The sequence below is a fragment of the Cutaneotrichosporon oleaginosum genome, assembly GCF_008065305.1.
Source record: "Cutaneotrichosporon oleaginosum strain ATCC 20508 chromosome Unknown ATCC20508_contig08, whole genome shotgun sequence".
Lineage (NCBI taxonomy): Eukaryota > Fungi > Basidiomycota > Tremellomycetes > Trichosporonales > Trichosporonaceae > Cutaneotrichosporon > Cutaneotrichosporon oleaginosum.
In genome coordinates, this window is record NW_027072177.1 from 526,933 (window position 1) to 545,597 (window position 18,665).

Below are 18,665 nucleotides of genomic sequence, written 5' to 3' on the forward strand. Positions count from 1 at the left end.
AGTGGAGCCAGCGAGGCCCCCTGTGTTAAGATCTCCAGGCGGCAGCATCTACACAGCTATGGTGGGCGCACGTATGCACACGCCTGTATCCACGGCGCAAGTCGACACCGAGATATCGTCCGCGACCAGTCCCTCGCAGCTCGCTTTGCCAACATAAGCCCGAACTCGCCGTCTAGCGGCCAACCAATCGCCCCAATTCCGATTCCAGCGATCCAGCTCTCGAAACATGGTTCGTTTCGAGCCATGAATTGCACAGGGAGTGGCTAGAGTGGGGGATCGACACTCCGCCACATCCAAGCTGCAAGTGGAACGCTGTCCACCGCCACATCCCTCGTGGCTGGCATGCTTGTCCCGAGCTATATTGTCGCGAGACACGCCGCGGAGGAATATCGTGCATGCAGCTAGATATGAGGCATGTTAGCGAGCAAGTCAGGGGGGCCACGCATGGTCGTACCTGCGGCCTAAGCTGGAATCGCTTGATCGCTTGATTGAAAGCGAGTTTAACGACGCGGAAGCGATGCGGATGGTGCGGATGGTGCGGATGTGCAGATAGGGCGGCAGAGTGGACCGCGTGTGACGCTCAGTCAGAGCACATTGACCGCGGCATCTCCACGCATCCCGTTTATTCTGCAGCCTGGAGCATATACCCGTCCGGGAGCGTAACGCATGCATGGCCTGCATTGGCGATGGACGTGGTAGAGAGTAATCACGAGATGAGCCAAGAGCTACGGTGAAGCAACTGAAAAGTGGGAGGAGCGGAGACAAATCTCAATCTCCTCCCGTCGCGGAGCCGGACGGCCCGTGCCCCCGTCACCGCTCGATCTCTCTCTCGCCACATCTCTCAACGCCAACCATGGCACCATGGCCATGCGCAGCATCCAGCGCTTCTCCGCGAACGAGTACACTCCGTGAGTCGTACCCCGCTCCCCTTGCCTAGTGCCCTCGCTAACGCCAGGTTGATACGGGACCAGATGGTGCGCTCTCCCTCCCTTCCTTGCCACCGCTAACCCCAGGCCGCGACGCGCCAGATGGTGCGCTCGCCCATCCGCTCCCCCGTCCGCTCCCCCACCGACTCGGAAGTGACTATCCGCGCTTCTGACTGGCGCACGCCGTCCCCCTCCACACCCCGCGTCCGCATCATCCCCCCAACACCGCTCGAAGGGCCCGCGCGCCTGCCCGACGAGCCTGAGTATTTTGGCGGCGCTGTCGAAGAGGAGGAGGAGCGCGGGTGGTGGACGACTGTGGCGGGGTGGGCGGGGATGGCATGTTTCTTGCCCGTCAAGCTGTGCGTGTATGCCAGCCGGGCGAGCAAGAGCGGGACTGTTGCGTCGCGGGTCGCGTAGGCTTTCAGAAGAGGAGGAGGAAGGAAGGGAGGTTGTATGAGGCTTGGTAGACTGTACACAATGATTCACGCTTTATGAGTATGGGGCCGATGAGGCCGGCGGCGATGAGATACTACGCCGCCGCCGCGCCGAGGCCGCCGGGGATGATGGCGAGGGCGAGTGAGGACGTGGCTGGTGGCGTGCATGGCGTGGGCCGTAATTAGCTCGGTGGGGACAGGGGAGACCGACGGCGAGTGATCGACGTGACGTAAATCACTTTGCAGATCTCCCCGCAAACAAATTCCCAGCCTCGTCTCGCGACTACTTTACAAGCCCAGCACCGGCGTTCTCATCGCCACCGTCACTCTGCTCATCATCATGACAAGCATCATCCTCACAGGCGCTACCGGGAATGGTGAGTTTGACCAGCCCAGTCGGGCAAGGCACCCGCCCCACCCCCTCTCCCCTCCCAGATCCCCAGAACCCAACCCCACGACCCCACGTGTCTGCTTCTTGTTGTGAATCGGAAGCTCACTCCAGCCGGCTCTGCTATCCTCACAAACGCACTCGCCTCACCTCTCATCTCGCGCGTGACGGTGCTCGCGCGCCGCGCGCCCTCCGTGCAAAGCGACAAGCTCACGACCATCATCCTCCCGTCGGACGAATATCCGCGGGGCTTCGAAGAGCTGCCGCCGGCGCTTGTCGAGCGGCTGAAAGGGCACGACGCGGTCGTGTGGGCCCTGGGAATCAGCCAGACGCAGGTCGACAAGGACGAGTTCCACAAGTACGCCGGAGACGGAGACGGGGCAGCGCTGACACCAGAATCACATACGACTACACCGTCGCCGGCGCGTCCGCACTCAAAGCCCTTGGGAGTAAAGACAAGCCTCTCCGCTTCGTCTTCATGAGCGGCATGGGCGTGACGCAGGGCCCGCCGGGCATGTTCACGCCCCTCTTCGCGCGCGTCAAAGGCGAAGCGGAGCGCGCGCTGCTCGCCATGGAAAGCGACACTTTCACCTCCGTCTTCGTGCGCCCCGGCGGCATCATCCCCAGTGCGGAGGTACGTCCCGTCCCAATCTCTCAGTTAACGGCAGCAAGCACCCCGCGTGCCCTTTTTCACTCGCTGGGGATCCGTCGCCGCCAGCTGCGTCTATCCCTCCGCGGTGATCACGTCGTCCGCGCTCGCCGACGCATGCCTCCTCCTTGCCAGCGGACGGGGATGGGACGCGCGCTCCGCCGACCACACTATCGAGAACGTCCCCCTCAAGAAGCTGGCGGCGGAGTACCAGGCTGTAGTGAGCTAGCGGGGCGCTAGCAGGGGTAGTACCTCGACAGACGAGAAATTTTAGTTATGTAACATAGTGTCACCGTGAGGCAGCAACTTTTTGCAACGAGCGGCCCAATCTCGCGGTCCGCGCGTGGGAAGCATGGGCGGGAGCGAGCGCTCTGCCCGCATCGACAGCCTACGACATACTGCGAATGTGCGCTGGTGCGTGCGTTGGCGAGCGAGTGGAGAGTGAGGACACATATCGCGCCTCCAGCGCCAAGTGGCCGACCTCCACCGGGTGGCAACTTTGTCCGATGCCATCATGCCAACTCTCCAACTTCTCATCCTCCAACTAACCCTCTGACAAAGATGCAGCCCCGTCTAGCCCGTCTCCCCTCCGTCCCCCGCACCAAGCCCACTCCGACGCGCGATCCGAAACGCCTGCCCGCCCCACTCGCCTCGGTGCTCGGACCGCACGGCCCGTGTCCCCCTCATACCTGACCATCCTGACCTCGGACAAAGGACATTGCGACCATCGCATCGCTGGGCATGCTCCCTCCTCCTCCTCCCCTCCCTCTACCTCCTCCCCCTTCTCTCGCCTCTCGAATGCGTCGCTAGGTGCATCCACCATCACCAAGCACAGGCGCGCCTCCCGGGCCGCCCCACGCCCGCCCGGACCGGCGCGCCCGCCTTAAGAACTTTGCCGCACCTCTCCATCTCCTCGATCCACTCTCTCCGACGTTCTTTCCACCACCCATGAGCGGCTGCGAAGCGTGCTGTGGGGATACGCGTGTCCCCGCCCCTCCGGCGGCTAAGAAGACTCCCGCCATCACCCTCCCCACCCCGTACCCCAAATTCCCCGACGACGGGTGCAGCGCCTGCTGCGCCGACAAGTCCAAGGCCGAGACGGCCAAGACGGGGAAAGCGACAGCGCCCACCAAGTTTGAGGACGTCAAGGCCGCCGCTAGTCGTGCGACCACGCCCACGCCCTCGTCCACGCCCACACCCACGCTCCCGGCACCCACCGCTCCCTCCGCTGCGGCCCAGGCCAAGCCCGCACTGATCCAGGTGAGTGTCGTGTTTCGGGACGAGGGGCTCTCGGTTGAGACGGAGTCCAAGGTTGAAGAGAAGAAGGTGGTCAAGGCTGCCGTGAACGGTGTCAAGGAGGTCAAGGAGGTCAAGGAGGCCGCCAAGGCGGTCGTCGAAGTCAAGGGCAAGGAGCAGAAGGAGAGCAAGGAGGAGCCCGAGACGGAAGTCAAGAAGGAGATCAAGAAGGAGGTCAAGGAGGCCAAGGAGGAGCCCACAAGAGTGGAGCCCAAGAAGGAGGAGCCGAAGATGGAGCCCAAAATGGAGGAGCCCAAAAAGGAGGAGCCCAAAACAGCTGTCGCCGAGGAGCCCAAAGCACAGCCCAAAGCCCCCGCGCCCAAGCTCGACACCAAGGTCGAGTCTAAGCCGGCGTCTGCCCCCTCTACGCCGGACAAGACGCCCAAGAGCGTGAAATTCGCCGCCGGCGCCGCGCTCGAGCAGGTGCAGGAGATCCCGGCCCGTGCGGCGCTCGAGCCCAAGCTACTCGAGGCGCCGGCGCGCGCCGCGTCCGTCCCAACGCCGCCCGCCGCACTGGCACCGGCAGCGCCCGTGTCAGCCGCCAAGCCCATGCCGAGCATGATGCCCACAGGCGTATTCTTCAAGTTCGGCGCCGCCAAGCCCAAGGCGCCCAGCGAGGTGAACTTTGCATGGGGCAAGCCCGTGCCCACCGTCCTCCCCGCGAAGACGGCGCCGCTCGCCGCGCCCGCTACGCTCGCGGCCCTCGAGGCGGCTGTGGAGGCGCCGTCCTCGCCCAAGGTCGCCAAAGTTGAGGCCACCCCTGCGAAGGCGGAGGTCAAGGAGGTCAAGGCCGAGGTTAAGGCCCCCACGGCCAAGCTGGAGGCAAAGCCCACCAAGGACGAGGTTAAGTCTGTTCAGCCCGCCTCCAAGGTCGAGGTGAAGCCTGCCGCCCCCGCGCCGGCGCCGAAGGTAGAGGTTAAGGCTCCGGCGGTACCCGCCGCACCCGCCGCACCCGCCGCACCCGCCGCACCCGCCGCTGTCAAGCCCGAGGTCCCCAAGGTTGAGGTGAAGCCTACGCCTGTGCCTGCCGCGCCCAAAGCCGACACCAAGCCCGCACTACCTGTCCCGACGCCTAAGGCCGACGTTAAACCCACGGTCGCCGTCCCCGCTAAGGTCGACGCACCCAAGGCCGCTCCGACCCCCGCCGCCGCGAAGGTTGCGCCTGCCGTCACCCCTGACAATGTCGCGCCTGCCGTTACCCCTGCGAAGATCGAGCCTGCTACGCCCGCCAAGCCCGCGCCTGCCGCACCCGTCAAGGCCGAGCCTCTCAAGCCCGCTGCTCCGAAGGAGGCCGTCAAGGCCGAGTCCGGAAAGGCCGAGCCGGCCAAGGAGGTCATGCCCGTCGAGGCGCCCCCTGCTGCCGCACCTCCTGCATTCTACCAGGCCGTCGGCGCGTTCATGGCCGTGTCCAAGGCCAAGGCGCCTGCTAAGGTTGAGGCTAAGGTTGAGGCTAAAGCCGAGCCCAAGGCTGCTATGCTGGCCAAGGTCGAGGAGAAGAAGCCCGAGGTCAAGGTTGAGCCGAAGGCCACGCCCGCTTCTACGACCCAGCCTAAGGCTGCTCCTGCTACGACCCAGCCCAAGGCTGCGCCCGCCCCGAAGGTTGAGTCCAAGGCTGAGATCAAGCCCGCCGCGCCCGCCGCGGCCAAGATTGAGGTCAAGGCGGAGCCCAAGGTCGAGGTCAAGCCCGTCGCATCCCCCGCCCCTGCCCCCGTTGCCGAGAAGGCCGAGGCCGAGGCTGAGGTGAAGTCCCTCGCCAAAGCTGAGCCCACGCCCACGCCTGCCAAGGTGGAACCCAAGGTCGAGCCAAAGGTCGAGACCAAGTCCACACCCACTCCCCAGGTAGAGGCGAAGTCCGTCTCCGCTCCGGTTCCATCAAAGACTGAGGTGAAGCCCTCGCCCGCACCAGCGCCAGCGCCTGTCGCGGCCACGGTTGAGAGGTCTGCACCTGCGCCCGTCAAAACTGAGAAGGCTGCGCCCGCCCCGGTTGCAGCTACTAAGGAGGTGAAGGCGCCCGCACCTGTGCCAACCCCGAAGGTAGAGGCCAAGGCCGCTGCGCCCGCTGCGGCCCCCGCGCCCGCTGCTCCCGTACAGAACGTCAAGGCTCCCACGCCCACTCCTTCTGCGCCGAAGGTCGAGGCTAAAGCCAACCCGCCTGCAGTGGAGACCAAGACCACACCCGCCCCCGCCAAAGCCGAGCCCAAGGCCCCCGCCCCCGCTCCGGCGAAGGCCGAGGTCAAGGTCGAGGCGAAGGCCCCCGCACAGCCCGAGGCCAAGGCCGCCCTCGCTGTCAAGGCGGAGGTCAAGGCTGCTAATCCGGCGCCTGTCGCTCCAGTGAAGGAACAGACGCCTAAGGTCGAGGCCAAACCCGCTGCGCCGAAGGTTGAAGCCAAGCCTGCCCCCGTTCTCGCTCCCTCGCCCAAGCCGGCCAAGGTTGAAGTCAAGCCCGCTCCGGCGCCCACGAAGGCTGAGGGGAAGCCTGCCGCTGCGCCTGTCAAGGTCGAGCCTAAATGCGCCCCTGCCCCCACCCCTGCCTCCGCCCCCGTCCCCGCTCCACCTATGGTCGAGGTCAAGCCGGCTCCTGCTCCCGTTAAGGTCGAGGCGAAGGCTACTCCTGCGCCTACCCCCGCCAAGGTTGAGGTCAAGCCCTCCGAGGTTCCCAAGCCCGAGGCAAAGCCGGTACCCGTGGTCAAGCTCGAGGTCAAGGCTCCCGCGCCGACACCCAAGGCAGAGCCAAAGCTAGAGGCCAAGCCTGTCGCCCCCGTGGTCGTGAAGGCCGAGGTCAAGCCCGTGGCGCCCATGGTCGGGAAGGTGGATGTCAAGCCGGCTCCTGTCAAAGCTGAGGTCAAGGCTGCCTCTCCTGCTCCTCCTGCTGTCAAGGTCGAGGTCAAGGTTGAGGCTAAGGCGCCGGTCAAGGTCGAGGTCAAGCCCGCCGCTCCCGTCGCTGCCGCCGCCAAGACCGAGGTTACCACTCCCGTTGTCCCGAAGGAGGCGAAACCCGAGGTCAAGGTTGCCCCCGCCGCTCTGAAGGTGGAAGCGAAGCCAGTTCCCGCAAAGGTCGAGGCTAAAACCGCCCCTATTCCGGCCTCCAAGCCCGAACCCAAGGCTGTCTCCGCCCCCGCGCCCGCGCCCGCCCCCCTCAAGGTTGAGCCCAAGCCTGTCCCGGCCGCTCCTACGCCAGCCAAGGTTGAGAAGGCGGCGCCTGTTCCGGCCAAGGCTGAGGCGAATCCTACGCCTGCTCCTGCGCCGAAGGCTGAGCCCAAGGTCGAGAAGCCTCTGCCACCCCTCCCCGCCGCGGACGAGTTCAATGCCTTCAACTTCTGGAAGGCGCCGATCGCAGACCTCCCCACGCCAGCACTAAAGGTGGAGAAGCCTGCGCCTGCTCAGCCTGCCAAGGTTGAACCCAAGGTGGAGGCTAAGCCTACCCCCGCCCCTGCCGCTGCTCCCAAGATCACGGAGGTCAAGCCCGCTCCGGCTGCTGCGCCGCAGGAGCCCATCGTTGCGCCTGTCGTCAAGGCAGAGTTCAAGCCCGCTCCTGCTTCGCAGGCGCCCAAGGCGGAGCCCAAGCCCGTTCCCGCAGCCACCGCCAAGGTCGAGGTCAAGCCCGCCCCTGCAGCGCCCGCCAAGGTCGAGGTCAAGCCTGCTCCCGCCTCCGCTGCCGCTACCGACGCATCGGCTAAGGCTCCCATTCCAGTTGCGCCCGTGACAAAGCCTGCGGAGAAGAAGTCTGAGCCCGTCGCAAAGCCCGCCGAGAAGCCTGTTCCGGCTCCTCCAGCCAAGGTCGAGGTTAAGGCCGCTCCCATCACCTCCGCGAAGCCCGCTGAGGCTGAGGCCCAGGCGAAGGTTCAGGCTAAGCCTGAGCCCAAGACCGCTGCAACTGCGCCTGCTAAGGCCGACGTCAAGCCTGCCCCCGTCCCCGTCCCGGCCACGACGGAGGCCAAAGCAGCCCCTCCCAAGGCTGAAGTCAAGACTGTACCTGTCCCCGTCGCTACCCCCGCCAAGGTCGAGGTCAAGGCTGCGCCTACTCCCGGTCCCGCCGCTCCGGTCAAGGTCGAGGCGAAGGCTGCCCCTGCTCCTGCTCCGGCTCCTGCTCCGGCTCCTGCACCCGCAGCGCCCAAGGTTGAAGTCAAGGCTGTCCCTGCTTCTCCGGCCGCTCCAGTCAAGGTCGACGCCAAGGGTGCCGCTCCTCCTGCGAAGGCGGATGCCAAGTCTGCGCCCGTGCCCGCTCCGGCTCCGAAGGCTGCTGTCCCCGTGGCCGCGCCTGTGGCTGCCCCTGTCGCCGTTGTCAAGGCTGCCCTCGCCCTTGTCGCCGCCCCTGCCGCCGCTGCTCCTCCTCCCGGACCGAAGGCGGCCCCTCCAACACCCGCCGCTGTGAAGGTGGAGGTCAAGACCGAGAAGCTCGTCGAGGTCAAGGCCGCCCCTCCCCCGGCTGCTGCGAAGTCTGCGCCTGCCCCTGCCGTGGCTCCAACTCCCAAGCCTGCGACTGCCGGCACGCCCGCCGCCGCCCCCGTGACTCCTAAGGCGACTCCTCCCGCTGCAGCTGTCCCCAAGGCTGCTCCCGTGGCTGCGCCTGCCCCCCCTGCGCCCGCACCCAAGACCGACGCCGCTCCAAAGGCCGCCACTCCGGCCGTTGTCACTCCCAAGGTCGCTGCACCTGCCCCCAAGGCTGCTCCTCCGGCGGCTGCTCCCAAGACAGACGTCCCTAAGGCCGCTCCTCCCACTCCTGCTCCCAAGGTCGAGCCACCCAAGGCCACCCCTGTCGTTGCTAAGTCCGAGCCGGCCCCAGCCCCTAAGGTCGCGCCCACTCCTGCTTCTTCAGTAACACCGGCGCCCAAGGCTGCGCCCTCCGCTCCTGCTCCGGCCTTCAAGACCGAGAAGACCGCGGAGAAGGCTCCCGAGCCGCCCAAGCTCGCACCTGCTGCTCCTAAGGTGACTGCTCCTCCTGCCGCTCCTGCTCCCAAGGCGGCCTCACCTGTCCCTGCTCCGAAGACGGCTGCTTCGCCCGCTCCTACTCCTCCTCCTGCTCCTCCTGCTGCCGTTCCTCCTGCTGTCTCCAAGCCCGCCGCTGTCGCTGCTACCAAGCCGGCGGCGCCTAAGCCTGCTGTTCCTGCGCCTCTTCCCTCTGCTTCCGTTGCTGCTGTCCCTACTGCTGCTGTTCCTCCTCCTGCCGCGACAGCGCCTTCGCCGAAGGCGGATATCAAGCAGGCCGCCCCTGCGCCTGCTTTTGCCAAACCCGAAGAGAAGCCTGCCCCGGCTGCCGCTCCCACTCCCAAGACCGAAGTCAAGCCCGTGGTCTCGATTCCCGCTCCCAAGGCTGTCGAAAAGACGGTGCCCGCCTCTGCTCCTACGTCTACCCCAGCCGTTGCTTCTAAGTCCGTCGAGATCAAGGCCGCTCCGGCTCTCGCCCCTGCTGCTCCTCCGAAGCCCGCCCCCGCCTCCCCTCAGCCTGCTCTCGTCCCCGCCGCTCCCAAGCCTGCTGAGGTCACCCCTAAGGCTGCGCCCGTTGCCGTTGCTCCTAAGCCTGCTGCTACTGCCGGCGCTTCTAAGCCCACGCCTGCGGCAGTTGTCCCGAAGCTCGCCCTGAAGCCTGAGCCCAAGGCCGAGAAAGTTGAGGTCAAGATCGCCCCTATCGCCCTAGCTCCTCCCGCCCATGCTGTCGCTCCCGCCGTTGAGAAGCCAACTCCCGCCCCTGCTCCTTCCGTCAAGGCTGAGGTGAAGCCTGAGCCAAATACCGAAATTACGGAGGCCGCCAAGCCTGCGGCCAAGGCGGCGACGAAGGCTGCCGCACCCGTCAAGTCCGAAACCAAACCTGCGGCTAAGGTTGCACCTTCCGCGAAGGACGAAGTCAATGCTGCTCCCGCGGTCACGGTTGAGGTTAAAGCCACGCCCGCGGTGAAGGTCGAGACGAAGCCAACGTCGGCACCGAAGACTGGGGTCACGACCGCTCCTGCACCGAGTCTCCAGCCCGAGGTCAAGGTCGAGAATCAGGCTCCTTCCACGGTATCTGCCACAAAGGCGGCGAAGCCCGCGCCGGCATCTGTGGCTGAGGCCGAGGTGATCATTCCTGCCCCTCCCGCCGTCCAGATCAAGGCAGAGGTTAAGTCAGTCGCGACTCCCGCCAAGGTCGACCCGAAGCCCACTGCGGCGCCCGCTCCAACGGCTGTGGCAAATGTCACATCGACCCCCGCGCCCGTCAAGCCTACGGTTACGCAGAAGCACACCCCTATCCTCGCACCTGTGCCCGTCAAGTTTGAACCAGCGACCAAGACCGAGGCCTACAAGGCTTCACCTCCAGCTACCCCACGGCCCGTAGCGAGAACTCTCGAGCCCAGTGGCGAGGCAGTGGCGAAGGTCGAGGTCAAAGCTGGGGCGATGAAGGCACCGATCACAGCGGCCAAGGCGGAGGCGAAACCAGTGCTCTCGGTTGCAACACCTACGGTGGCCGCCCCTCATGTCACCCCTGCAGCGCGCTGGATTGATCTCCTGCATGCAGAGGAGGAGGCGGAGCGCAAAGCGGCAGCGCGCGGCACCACGCCCAGCTCTACACCTCCCCCCACGACTCCCCGGCCTCAGTCGCCTGCTGCGCGTTGGCTTAACGTCATCAAGGGCGAGGACAAGGCCGCCCAGGCCCTTCCTGCACCCAAGCCGGCCCCCCTTCCCAAGCGCGAGGACGAGTTTGCGAAGGCTCTCCCAGCAGCCCGCCCCCCTGCTCCTCCCAAGCCCACTCCTGCCCCTGTTCTCCCCCCACTCGCTCCCGCTGAGAAGACTGAGCGTGTTTCTGAGAAACCAGTTGTCGTTGAAGAGATCGAGAAGGCGCCCGAGAGCGCGCCCAAGCCCGTTGAGAAGACATCCCCTCCCCCTGTTCCCCAAGCTTCCGTCCCAGTTCCTGTCCGAGCCCCCGTTCCCGTGCCTCCAGTCCCCGCACTCACACCCCCGTGCAAGGCTGACATCAAGGTTCACGCAAAGGCCGACAAGCCCAAGCCCGCGCCCCTGGCGCCCGCTCGCACGCTCGTTAAGTTCGAGTTTGCCCCCGACACGCCTCTCCCCTCTACGGAGCGTCCTCTGTCTCCGAACAACGCACTTCTCTCTTCCACTTCCTCCCTCCCTACTTCTCCTCTCTCAACTCCACTACCGCGCGCTCCCGCCGAACGCGCCCCTTGGCCATCCCACGCCGCCACTCGCATGCACCTCCCCTCCCACACCGTCCGCGAGGTTCGTCCCGGCTCACCCCGCGACCCCCTGCCCCAGTTCTCCGCCCCGGCCCCGGCCGTCCGGCGCACGTCGCTGGCGGCCGGTGCCGCACCCGCGCTCACGCCGGGAGCTCTCGCCGCACCCGCAAGTGTCGTTGCCGTTCTCTCCGACGCCGCTGTGCACAGCGTCTCGCCGGCCACTGCGTCGGCCCTCAGCGCACCTGTCGCGCCAGGACGTGACGCTGTCCACGTCGAGGCAGTGACCCCCTCCAGCCGCCTTGGCTCGCCCTTCGGCACGCCCATGCCCAAGATCTCTTCGGTGGCCCCAACGCCTCCTCTTGCCCCCGCCGACGCTTCGTCCGAGGAGGACGACCTGCTCGACGGAGAGATTGAGCTCGAGCTCCTCGCCCCTCCGCTCATCATCAACCTCGAGCCCTCGTCTCCGACTGACGTCCAGAACCTTGGCGGCTCCAGCGGTATCGGCTCCGCCGGCGACAGCGTGCTCGACATTTTGGCAAGTACCCGCCGCCCTGCCCCGATCTCGGCCCTCTTTGAGGCGTATGACAACGACACGGCTGCCCTCGGCGCATGCGAGGCGGAGCTTCGCGCGCTCCAGGCGGCGCTCGCCGACGCCGAGGCAGATGCAAACTCCAAGCGCACCCGCGTTCTCGCATACCAGGTCGCGCTCGACGAGGAGCTCGCTGCCCTCGAAGCCGAGCGCGCCGGCCTCCTCCGCATCCGCGAGGCCATATTCACTGACAGCATCAAGGACGCCCGAGTCCTCGGCAGCAACCCCCGTATGGCGCTCGCTGCCGCCCGTGATGGTTGGTGCCGCTTGTGGGTCGACGCGTAGTCTTACCCGCAGCCATTCCCTAAGCAAATGAAAGAGCGCCCCGCGCTATAACTAGTCCCATTCTAGATGATGTACATGCGTGCGATGACCGACTTGTGCAAGTGCACTTTTACAGATATTTGGGCGGCCGGAGTTGGTGGGAGAGGCTTGGGCTGGTCTCACACTACAACTTGGCCCGAGGACTGGCCTCAGCGTTGCTCCGTTTATTGCTCTTCTCCATTCCTGTTGCACTGTCCTCCACCCACACTCACGCCTCCTTCATCTCCTTGACGAGCGTCTCGACGAGTTCGGCGGCCCCCATCTCGCGCGCGAGGGGCGCTCCTTGCCCAGCCCAGAACCCACCCCAGCCCTGGTCACCCTTGGCGCTCGCCACCGCGTGAAGCTGCTTCCCGAGATCGTAGGCGTTGGGATACACTGCGATTTCCACCCCGTCTTTCGCCATCTGGTCCATCATGCGCGTCCAGTTGGATGCGGCGGAGCGCGCGGGGCGTCCGGAGACGGCTGCGACGAGACGGGTGTGCCGCCCTGCCTCGCCGAGGATAGCTGCCTTGTGTCCGGCCGACGCAGCTGTCTCGGTGGTGACTGCGAACGCGGTGCCGAGCTGTGCGGCAGAAGCGCCGAGGCGGAGGGCGGCTGCGATGCCCGCGCCGTCCATGATTCCGCCAGCGGCGATGATGGGGATCGAGAGCGACTTGGAGAGGAGACGCACGAGCGACGCGGTGGGAAGCTGGTCGTCTGGCGCAGCAGGGTCGAAGATCCCGCGGTGCCCGCCCGCCTCGATGCCCTGCGCGACGATGGCGTCGACGCCGGCGGCCTCGCACACCTTCGCCTCCTCCAGACTCGTCGCGGACGCGAAGAGGATGGCGCCGTACGCTTTCAGTGCCGCGATCGCCTCTGGCGCCGGCAAGCCGAAGTGGAACGACACGACCGGCGGCTTCTCCTCGAGCAGCATGGCGAGCATGTCCGCGTCCGTCTGGAATGTGCCGAACACAGTCTTGAGCGTGCTCGGCGGCGCCGCGCCGTACTTCTCGAACTGCGGGCGGAGGTAGGCGCACCACGCGGCGTCGCGCGCCGCGCTGGCCGCCGGAGCCGGCGGGGGCGCGTGCACGAACACGTTGACGTTGAAGGGCTTGGCGGTGGCTGCGCGCACGGCGCGGATCGCCTTGCGGCCCCCCTCGGCGTCGACGGACCCCAGGCCGATCGAGCCCAGCGCGCCCGCGTTGCTCACGGCGGCCGCCATGGCGGGCGTGGACGTGCCCGCCATCGGCGCTTGGATGATGGGATGGGTGATGCCGAGGCGCTGGAGGAAAGACATGGTGGGAGGATGGGGGTGTTGGCGGAACGGCAATCGAGGCGCCGGCTATTTATGACGTTCCCAGGTGTCTGCCGTGTTCAGTCAGCAACCGCTCCCGAACGACTCCGGGAACCCAACACCGGCTTTCCTCAGTAAGCACTCGCTCCGTTGCGCTTTACAGCCGAGACACTGAGTCGCTCATGCGATCATGCTTACTGTCCTTGCTTACTCTCCGGCTGTCCACCAGCTGTTGCGGATGGGCTCAGTAGTACGGGAGTTCCGTGTCGATCAGGTCCGGGCGCAGATTCCGGCTGACAATCACCTTGCCCGGAAATCAGCGGAGCTTCCGCAAAAAAGACCATTCTCGTGGGGAGGACCGACTTGGACCGATTGCAAGTTCTACTTCTGAACACTGCGGTGTGGGGAGCATGAGCAAATAGATCCTTTTGAGACGTAGCGGCTGCATCATGGTGTACCGAAGGATAGAGATGAGGCCTTGGGCATCATTAGATTGTTTGGTGGCTGTTTAGCATAAATGACTTTTTGAAGCCCCAACTCCAACCAATCACAACACTGTTGGTGAAACGGTATCATGCGTCGTTGCCATCGACGCGGCGGGGGTTCGACTCCCTCACAGTGTATCTTTTGTGAGCAGTCTAGACTCACTGGCCTTTGCTTTTTGTCAGCGGATGCTTCACACGAGAACCGAGTGCCACTGGCTAGGATGCAACTCGACCAACCCGCCAATGCTGCCGATACTGCCAAAGTGGCTAAGTAAAAATCCCTTGGGCCTGACTAATGGGTGTAAGTAGCACCCACTCAGATCGGGCAATGTACACGCCTCAATGCCGAGCCGAGCCGATATTCGCTGCCACAAACGAACAGCCATCCGGCGTCACCCACCAAAGTCATCATCTTCACGTCACTAATCTTTCACCACATGACTTGTGACAACGACACATGCTGCGCCCATGCTGTAGAACGTGCACGGGTGTCGGAGCGAGCGCACATAGCCATCAGCTCGACGCCAAGCGTGCGCACTAGATAACTGAAGGTCCCCTCCTGACCCCACCTCACCCTCTGACGCAGTCTAGATGCGCATCTTCCTTCCTCTTCTCGCCGTCGGTGCGCTCGCGGCTCCCACACGTCGCGGTGGGGCTTTCAAGCGCTTGAACTTCGGCATCCTCACTGCTGTCGACGACACTGCCAATGCGACGGACACAACGATTTTCCCCACCGCCCCGCTCGCCGCTGGAGTGAACGTTACCGGCTTCAACGTACCGGACTGCGAGGCCTTTCTCGGTATCCCTTACGCTGAACCACGTAGGTCGCGCGTACTCCGCCAATTTAGACGACCACACTAGCTGACCCTAGCTACCGGGGAGCGGCGCTTTCAACGCCCAGCGCCGGCAAACTACAGTCGTAACTTCGCGGCCATCCTCCCGCCGCCGGGATGCCTGCAAGCCCCCAACCCCAAACGCCAATTTACCTACGGCGCGGGAGGATTCAGCGAGGACTGCCTGTACCTCAATGTGCTGGCGCCTGACGGGTCGGCGGGCTCGAACGCCAGCCTGCCCGTCATGGTCTGGATGTAAGCCATATTGCTTCTCGCGTCCTCCACGCCCCGTTGACATCAGCCACGGTGGCGCCTTCATCGAGGGCGACGGCGTGACGTATGTCTCTCCCTTCCTGGTGCGCCGCGCCATCGAGATCGGCCGCCCCATCGTTCTCGTCACTATCAACTACCGCCTCGGCCTCCTTGGCTTCGGCGTCGGCCCCGACTTTGCCGCCCACAATGCCTCCAACCTCGGCTTGCACGACCAGCTCGCCGCCCTGCGCTGGGTGAAAGACAACATCGGGGGATTTGGCGGTGATCCCACCAAAGTTACCGTGGTCGGACAAAGCGCGGGCGCAATCAGCATCGGGCACCACTACCTCAATGCGAGCCAGGACTTGTTCCGCGGTGCGATTCTCATGAGCGGCGCGCAAAGCTCGGCGCCCGTCGCGCCCACCTCCGAGCTTTGGGAGGGGCCGTATAACACCACAGCCATCGCCGCAGGATGCATGGAGCCTAACACTACCGCGCTCGGAAACCTCACCACCTTCGAGTGCATGCGTGCCGTGCCGGCCGACACGCTCGTGAATGCAACGGCGGTGATGCGCGACCGCCAGCCATTCGGCGGATTCGTGTTCCTCCCTACCATCGACGGCGAGCTTATCCCCGAGAGTCCGTGGAACATGCTCAAGGACGGGCGCTTCAACACCAAAATTCCCCACATCAGCGGCGCTACGCTCGACGAAGGGACGTGGACGACGCCGACCTTCGTCAACTCGACGGAGCAGCTCAAGGTGCTCCTCCGTCAATCCTCGCCCTTCCCGGCCTCCCCTGAGATCATCGACCGTATCGTCGAGCGATACCCTGACATCCCTGAGAAAGGGAGTCCGTTCGGCACGGGCAACGAGACGTTCGGCTTCTCCTCTGCGTGCGCCTCCCGTCACTCGCTTGCTGACACCAGCAACAAGCAGGGCGCAGCGATCGTGGGCGACATGTCATTCCACTCGCGCCGCCGCAAGTTCCTCCACCGCTCCAACGACTACGGCAATAACCAGACGTGGACGTACGAGTTCCGCGGCCCCACTCCGGGCATCCCGCCACACGTTGGAGTGCCACACTCGGCCGATGTGCCGTATATCTTCGGTGTCGCGACGCAGGAAAACAACTACACGGCCGAGGCGGAGGCGATGGGCACGCAAATGATGGATTACTGGTGCGTAGAGGCTGGGCCCGCTAACGTTAGGATCAATTTTGTGCATTACCTCACGCCCAATGGCCCCACGCCGGCGCCACAGAAAAGGCAGGACGCCTCGAGCCTTCCGTTCTGGCCTGTCCATGAGATGGGGGCAAAAGATTCAATGCGCTTCGATCCTGCCAATCTTACGATTGTGCCCGACACGTTCCGTGCGGATCAGATGTCGGTGTTCGACGAGGCGGATGTCGCCGCCGCGCTGCTGTACAAGCGCGACCTGAAGTGAGCTAGGTGGCAACTTGTTTGCGACTGTTCAGCAATACGAAGAATTTATAATCAATGCGAGAATGTCAAAGTATCTTAAAGCTTCAAAGGCCTTATCCATCATCGCTGTTAACAACTTGCAAAATACCGCCCATCCCTTGTTGCTTCACGAGTCATTCCCCCCGCGCCTCACTCCCAGATCGGCATGTGCTGCGCGGCACGAATTCCGCGTCCCTTCCAGATAAGGAAGAGACTGAGGAGAATGCCAAGGCCGGCAGTGAGTGCGCCCTGTGTGATGTAGCACGCGAGCCAGCCGTGCTGGACGCCCCAATTCCACACGAAGAAGGGGATGGCGAAGCCCCAGAGCATACGGAAGAAGTTGAAGACGGCCATGCTGTCCATGCCCTGCGGGAGGTAGCACTCGAGGACGTACTGTTGTCAGCTTCTTCTGTGCTCGCCACTCACAGTCTGGATGAGGCCGGTGATGATTGAGATGGTGAAGAAATAGAGGGCACCGCCAATAAGTAGGCCGATCCAGTGCAGCTGCTTCTGGAGGCTGATGCCGATAATGAGCATGGCGACGAACATGAACGGCATGACGGGGAGGGTGGCCCAGAGGCGCTGTTCGGGCTGGCGCGTGCCCTGTTTGCGCGCGAGGTAGTCGACGGTCTTGTCGCCGACGAGGCCGCCGAACCAGAAGCCGAGCAGGCCGCCGACGCCGTACGCGAGGAACGAGCAGCCGAGGGGGATGATGGCGAACGCGTACGGCGGCGCGCCGAGCGTCTGCGGCGTGACGACCGTGATCCCGACGATCCAGCTGAACGCGAAGCCGTAGTAGAACGAGGGCACGAGGATGACGAAGTACCGGAGCTTGGGTGAGCGCGGCCGCCTGTAAACTCACCATGGAGACGGGGCCGAGGCAGATGCGCATGAACTCGCCGGGGCGCTTCCAAGGGTAAAAAGCGACGCCGACGCGCCCGCCGTTGGCGACGCGGGTTTCGTGGTGCTCAATGTCTTTGTCTGTCGCTGGGGTGTGCGTGTCGTCCTCCCCCTCGATCCACTGCGTCTCGGGCACGAAGAAGAAGAAGAGCGCGAGCTGCAGTCCGCCCAAGCCGAGGAGGAACCAGAAGAGGTTGCGCCACGAGGAGCGGACGATGAGGCCGCAGAAGAAGGGCGCGGCCGCGGGCGCAGTGATGATAGCCACGACGTACATGCTCATCTTTTGCCCGATGACCGCGGGCGGGAAGATGTCCGCGATCGTGGACGGCGGCACCGTCTGCGAAAACGCGATGCTCAGGCCCGCGAAGACGCGCGAGATCGCGAAGGTGATGTAGTCTTTGCTGAGGGCTTGCCAGATGCAGCATGGGAGGAAGAGGAGCGAGCCGAGGAGGTAGACTGGGCGGCGGCCGAGGGTCTGGTATTAGAGCTGAAGTTGGGTATGAGAAAAGGAAGCAGAAGGCGAAGAAGACGGGGAAGGATAAAAAGGAGGAGAAGGAGAAGAAAGAGTAGGAGAATGAGAGGAGGAGGAGGAGGAGGAGGAGGGAGAGGAGGAGGGAGAGGAGGCTACGTACACGCGAAAGCGGGTTCCAAAAGAGTGGCCCGACAGCGATGCCGAGGAGGACGAAGCCGACCGAGTTTGCAATATCACCAATGCTCGCCTTCAAGTCGGCCGCCATGGGCGGGAACGCGACGAGGATGATGGCGGCGGTGAACTGGCCCAAGAAGCCCGAAAAGGAGAGTGCGACGAGTGCGGCAAACTTGCGCCATGGCGAGAGCGCGTTCACAGGATGGTTGGGCGGGAGGTCGGGGTTGCGCTCGCGCGCGTGCCGCGACTCGCGGGGGTTGAGTTCGACTGTGGACATTGTTTCCTCGACTTGTGGCTCCTGGCTGTTCTTGTCGCGCGCTCTTATACCCCGCTCGGCGGACGAGCGGGGCACTATGCTCCGCATCGGGCGTGCTCGTCGCTGCCCGGCATGCCGCACCCCACTCGTTGCGGCCTTGACGACTTGCCCGCTTGTTGCTCATCTGCCACGGCTCCACATATCATGGGGCCATCGGGGCTCCCGGCGTGCCTGCATCGCCGTGCATGGACGGGAGCCGGACTGAGATTGCTGACTACACCGCCGATCCGTTGATAATATGAGTGGATGGAATTGCCATATCGGGCGAGGGATTCCCAGCGCCAGCCGATCAGGGGGCGCTCGGGGCATGTGGTCATGCCGCGTCTGTGCTTGTGGCATGCAAGGCCCGGCCCAGCTTCTGGGTGGTGACCCTGAATTCACCAGCTGTCGTCGAGGTGTGGCGGGTCTCGCCGTGCCGTCAGCTTGGACATCCGCAGGAATGTTCCCTCGGAGCGCCCGATCCGACCGATCGAATGAATCGAACATGCTGACGAGGAACGGGGCCTGCGTCACTATCACTACGACCAAAGTGGGGGCGGGTTGTGGCAGCAACGGGTGGAGCGAGGTCTCAGGGCCGCGCAATGGGCAGCCGTGGCACCCCGATGAAGCCATGTCCACTTCTAGATTGTGCCAACTGTTGCATACAGTAATGTGGTAAACATTACCACTGCTGTGTGGCTATAAGACTATCTACGCTCTCCAAAAAGGCTGCTACCTGCTCCAATG

At 64.6% G+C, this 18,665-nt stretch overlaps 7 protein-coding genes across 7 annotated transcripts; 4 read left to right on the top strand and 3 right to left on the bottom strand.

Moving 5' to 3' along the window:
- Positions 1 to 172: 172 nt before the first annotated feature.
- Positions 173 to 681, bottom strand: COLE_07811 (uncharacterized protein; the record flags this gene model as incomplete). Its single annotated transcript, XM_018427116.2, has 2 exons — positions 173 to 401; positions 455 to 681. The coding sequence occupies 2 exons, from the start codon at positions 679 to 681 to the stop codon at positions 173 to 175; spliced, it is 456 nt and encodes a 151-aa protein (XP_018280430.1).
- A 347-nt stretch (positions 682 to 1,028) lies between these two features.
- On the top strand, positions 1,029 to 1,343 carry COLE_07812 (uncharacterized protein; the record flags this gene model as incomplete). The annotated part of the gene is made up of 1 exon (XM_018427114.2): positions 1,029 to 1,343. One exon carries the CDS (start codon positions 1,029 to 1,031, stop codon positions 1,341 to 1,343), a length of 315 nt encoding a protein of 104 aa, XP_018280429.2.
- A 357-nt stretch (positions 1,344 to 1,700) lies between these two features.
- On the top strand, positions 1,701 to 2,637 carry COLE_07813 (uncharacterized protein; the record flags this gene model as incomplete). Its single annotated transcript, XM_018427115.2, has 3 exons — positions 1,701 to 1,737; positions 1,863 to 2,106; positions 2,145 to 2,637. The coding sequence occupies 3 exons, from the start codon at positions 1,701 to 1,703 to the stop codon at positions 2,635 to 2,637; spliced, it is 774 nt and encodes a 257-aa protein (XP_018280428.1).
- Positions 2,638 to 3,345: 708 nt separating this feature from the next.
- Positions 3,346 to 11,733, top strand: COLE_07814 (uncharacterized protein; the record flags this gene model as incomplete). Its single annotated transcript, XM_018422567.2, has 2 exons — positions 3,346 to 3,657; positions 10,645 to 11,733. 2 exons carry the CDS (start codon positions 3,346 to 3,348, stop codon positions 11,731 to 11,733), a joined length of 1,401 nt encoding a protein of 466 aa, XP_018280427.1.
- Positions 11,734 to 11,980: 247 nt separating this feature from the next.
- On the bottom strand, positions 11,981 to 12,973 carry COLE_07815 (uncharacterized protein; the record flags this gene model as incomplete). The annotated part of the gene is made up of 1 exon (XM_018422566.2): positions 11,981 to 12,973. One exon carries the CDS (start codon positions 12,971 to 12,973, stop codon positions 11,981 to 11,983), a length of 993 nt encoding a protein of 330 aa, XP_018280426.1.
- A 1,148-nt stretch (positions 12,974 to 14,121) lies between these two features.
- On the top strand, positions 14,122 to 16,060 carry COLE_07816 (uncharacterized protein; the record flags this gene model as incomplete). Its single annotated transcript, XM_018421247.2, has 4 exons — positions 14,122 to 14,350; positions 14,402 to 14,618; positions 14,665 to 15,510; positions 15,544 to 16,060. The coding sequence occupies 4 exons, from the start codon at positions 14,122 to 14,124 to the stop codon at positions 16,058 to 16,060; spliced, it is 1,809 nt and encodes a 602-aa protein (XP_018280425.1).
- A 167-nt stretch (positions 16,061 to 16,227) lies between these two features.
- On the bottom strand, positions 16,228 to 17,900 carry COLE_07817 (uncharacterized protein; the record flags this gene model as incomplete). Its single annotated transcript, XM_018424949.1, has 4 exons — positions 16,228 to 16,470; positions 16,504 to 16,908; positions 16,940 to 17,452; positions 17,610 to 17,900. 4 exons carry the CDS (start codon positions 17,898 to 17,900, stop codon positions 16,228 to 16,230), a joined length of 1,452 nt encoding a protein of 483 aa, XP_018280424.1.
- Positions 17,901 to 18,665: the final 765 nt, after the last annotated feature.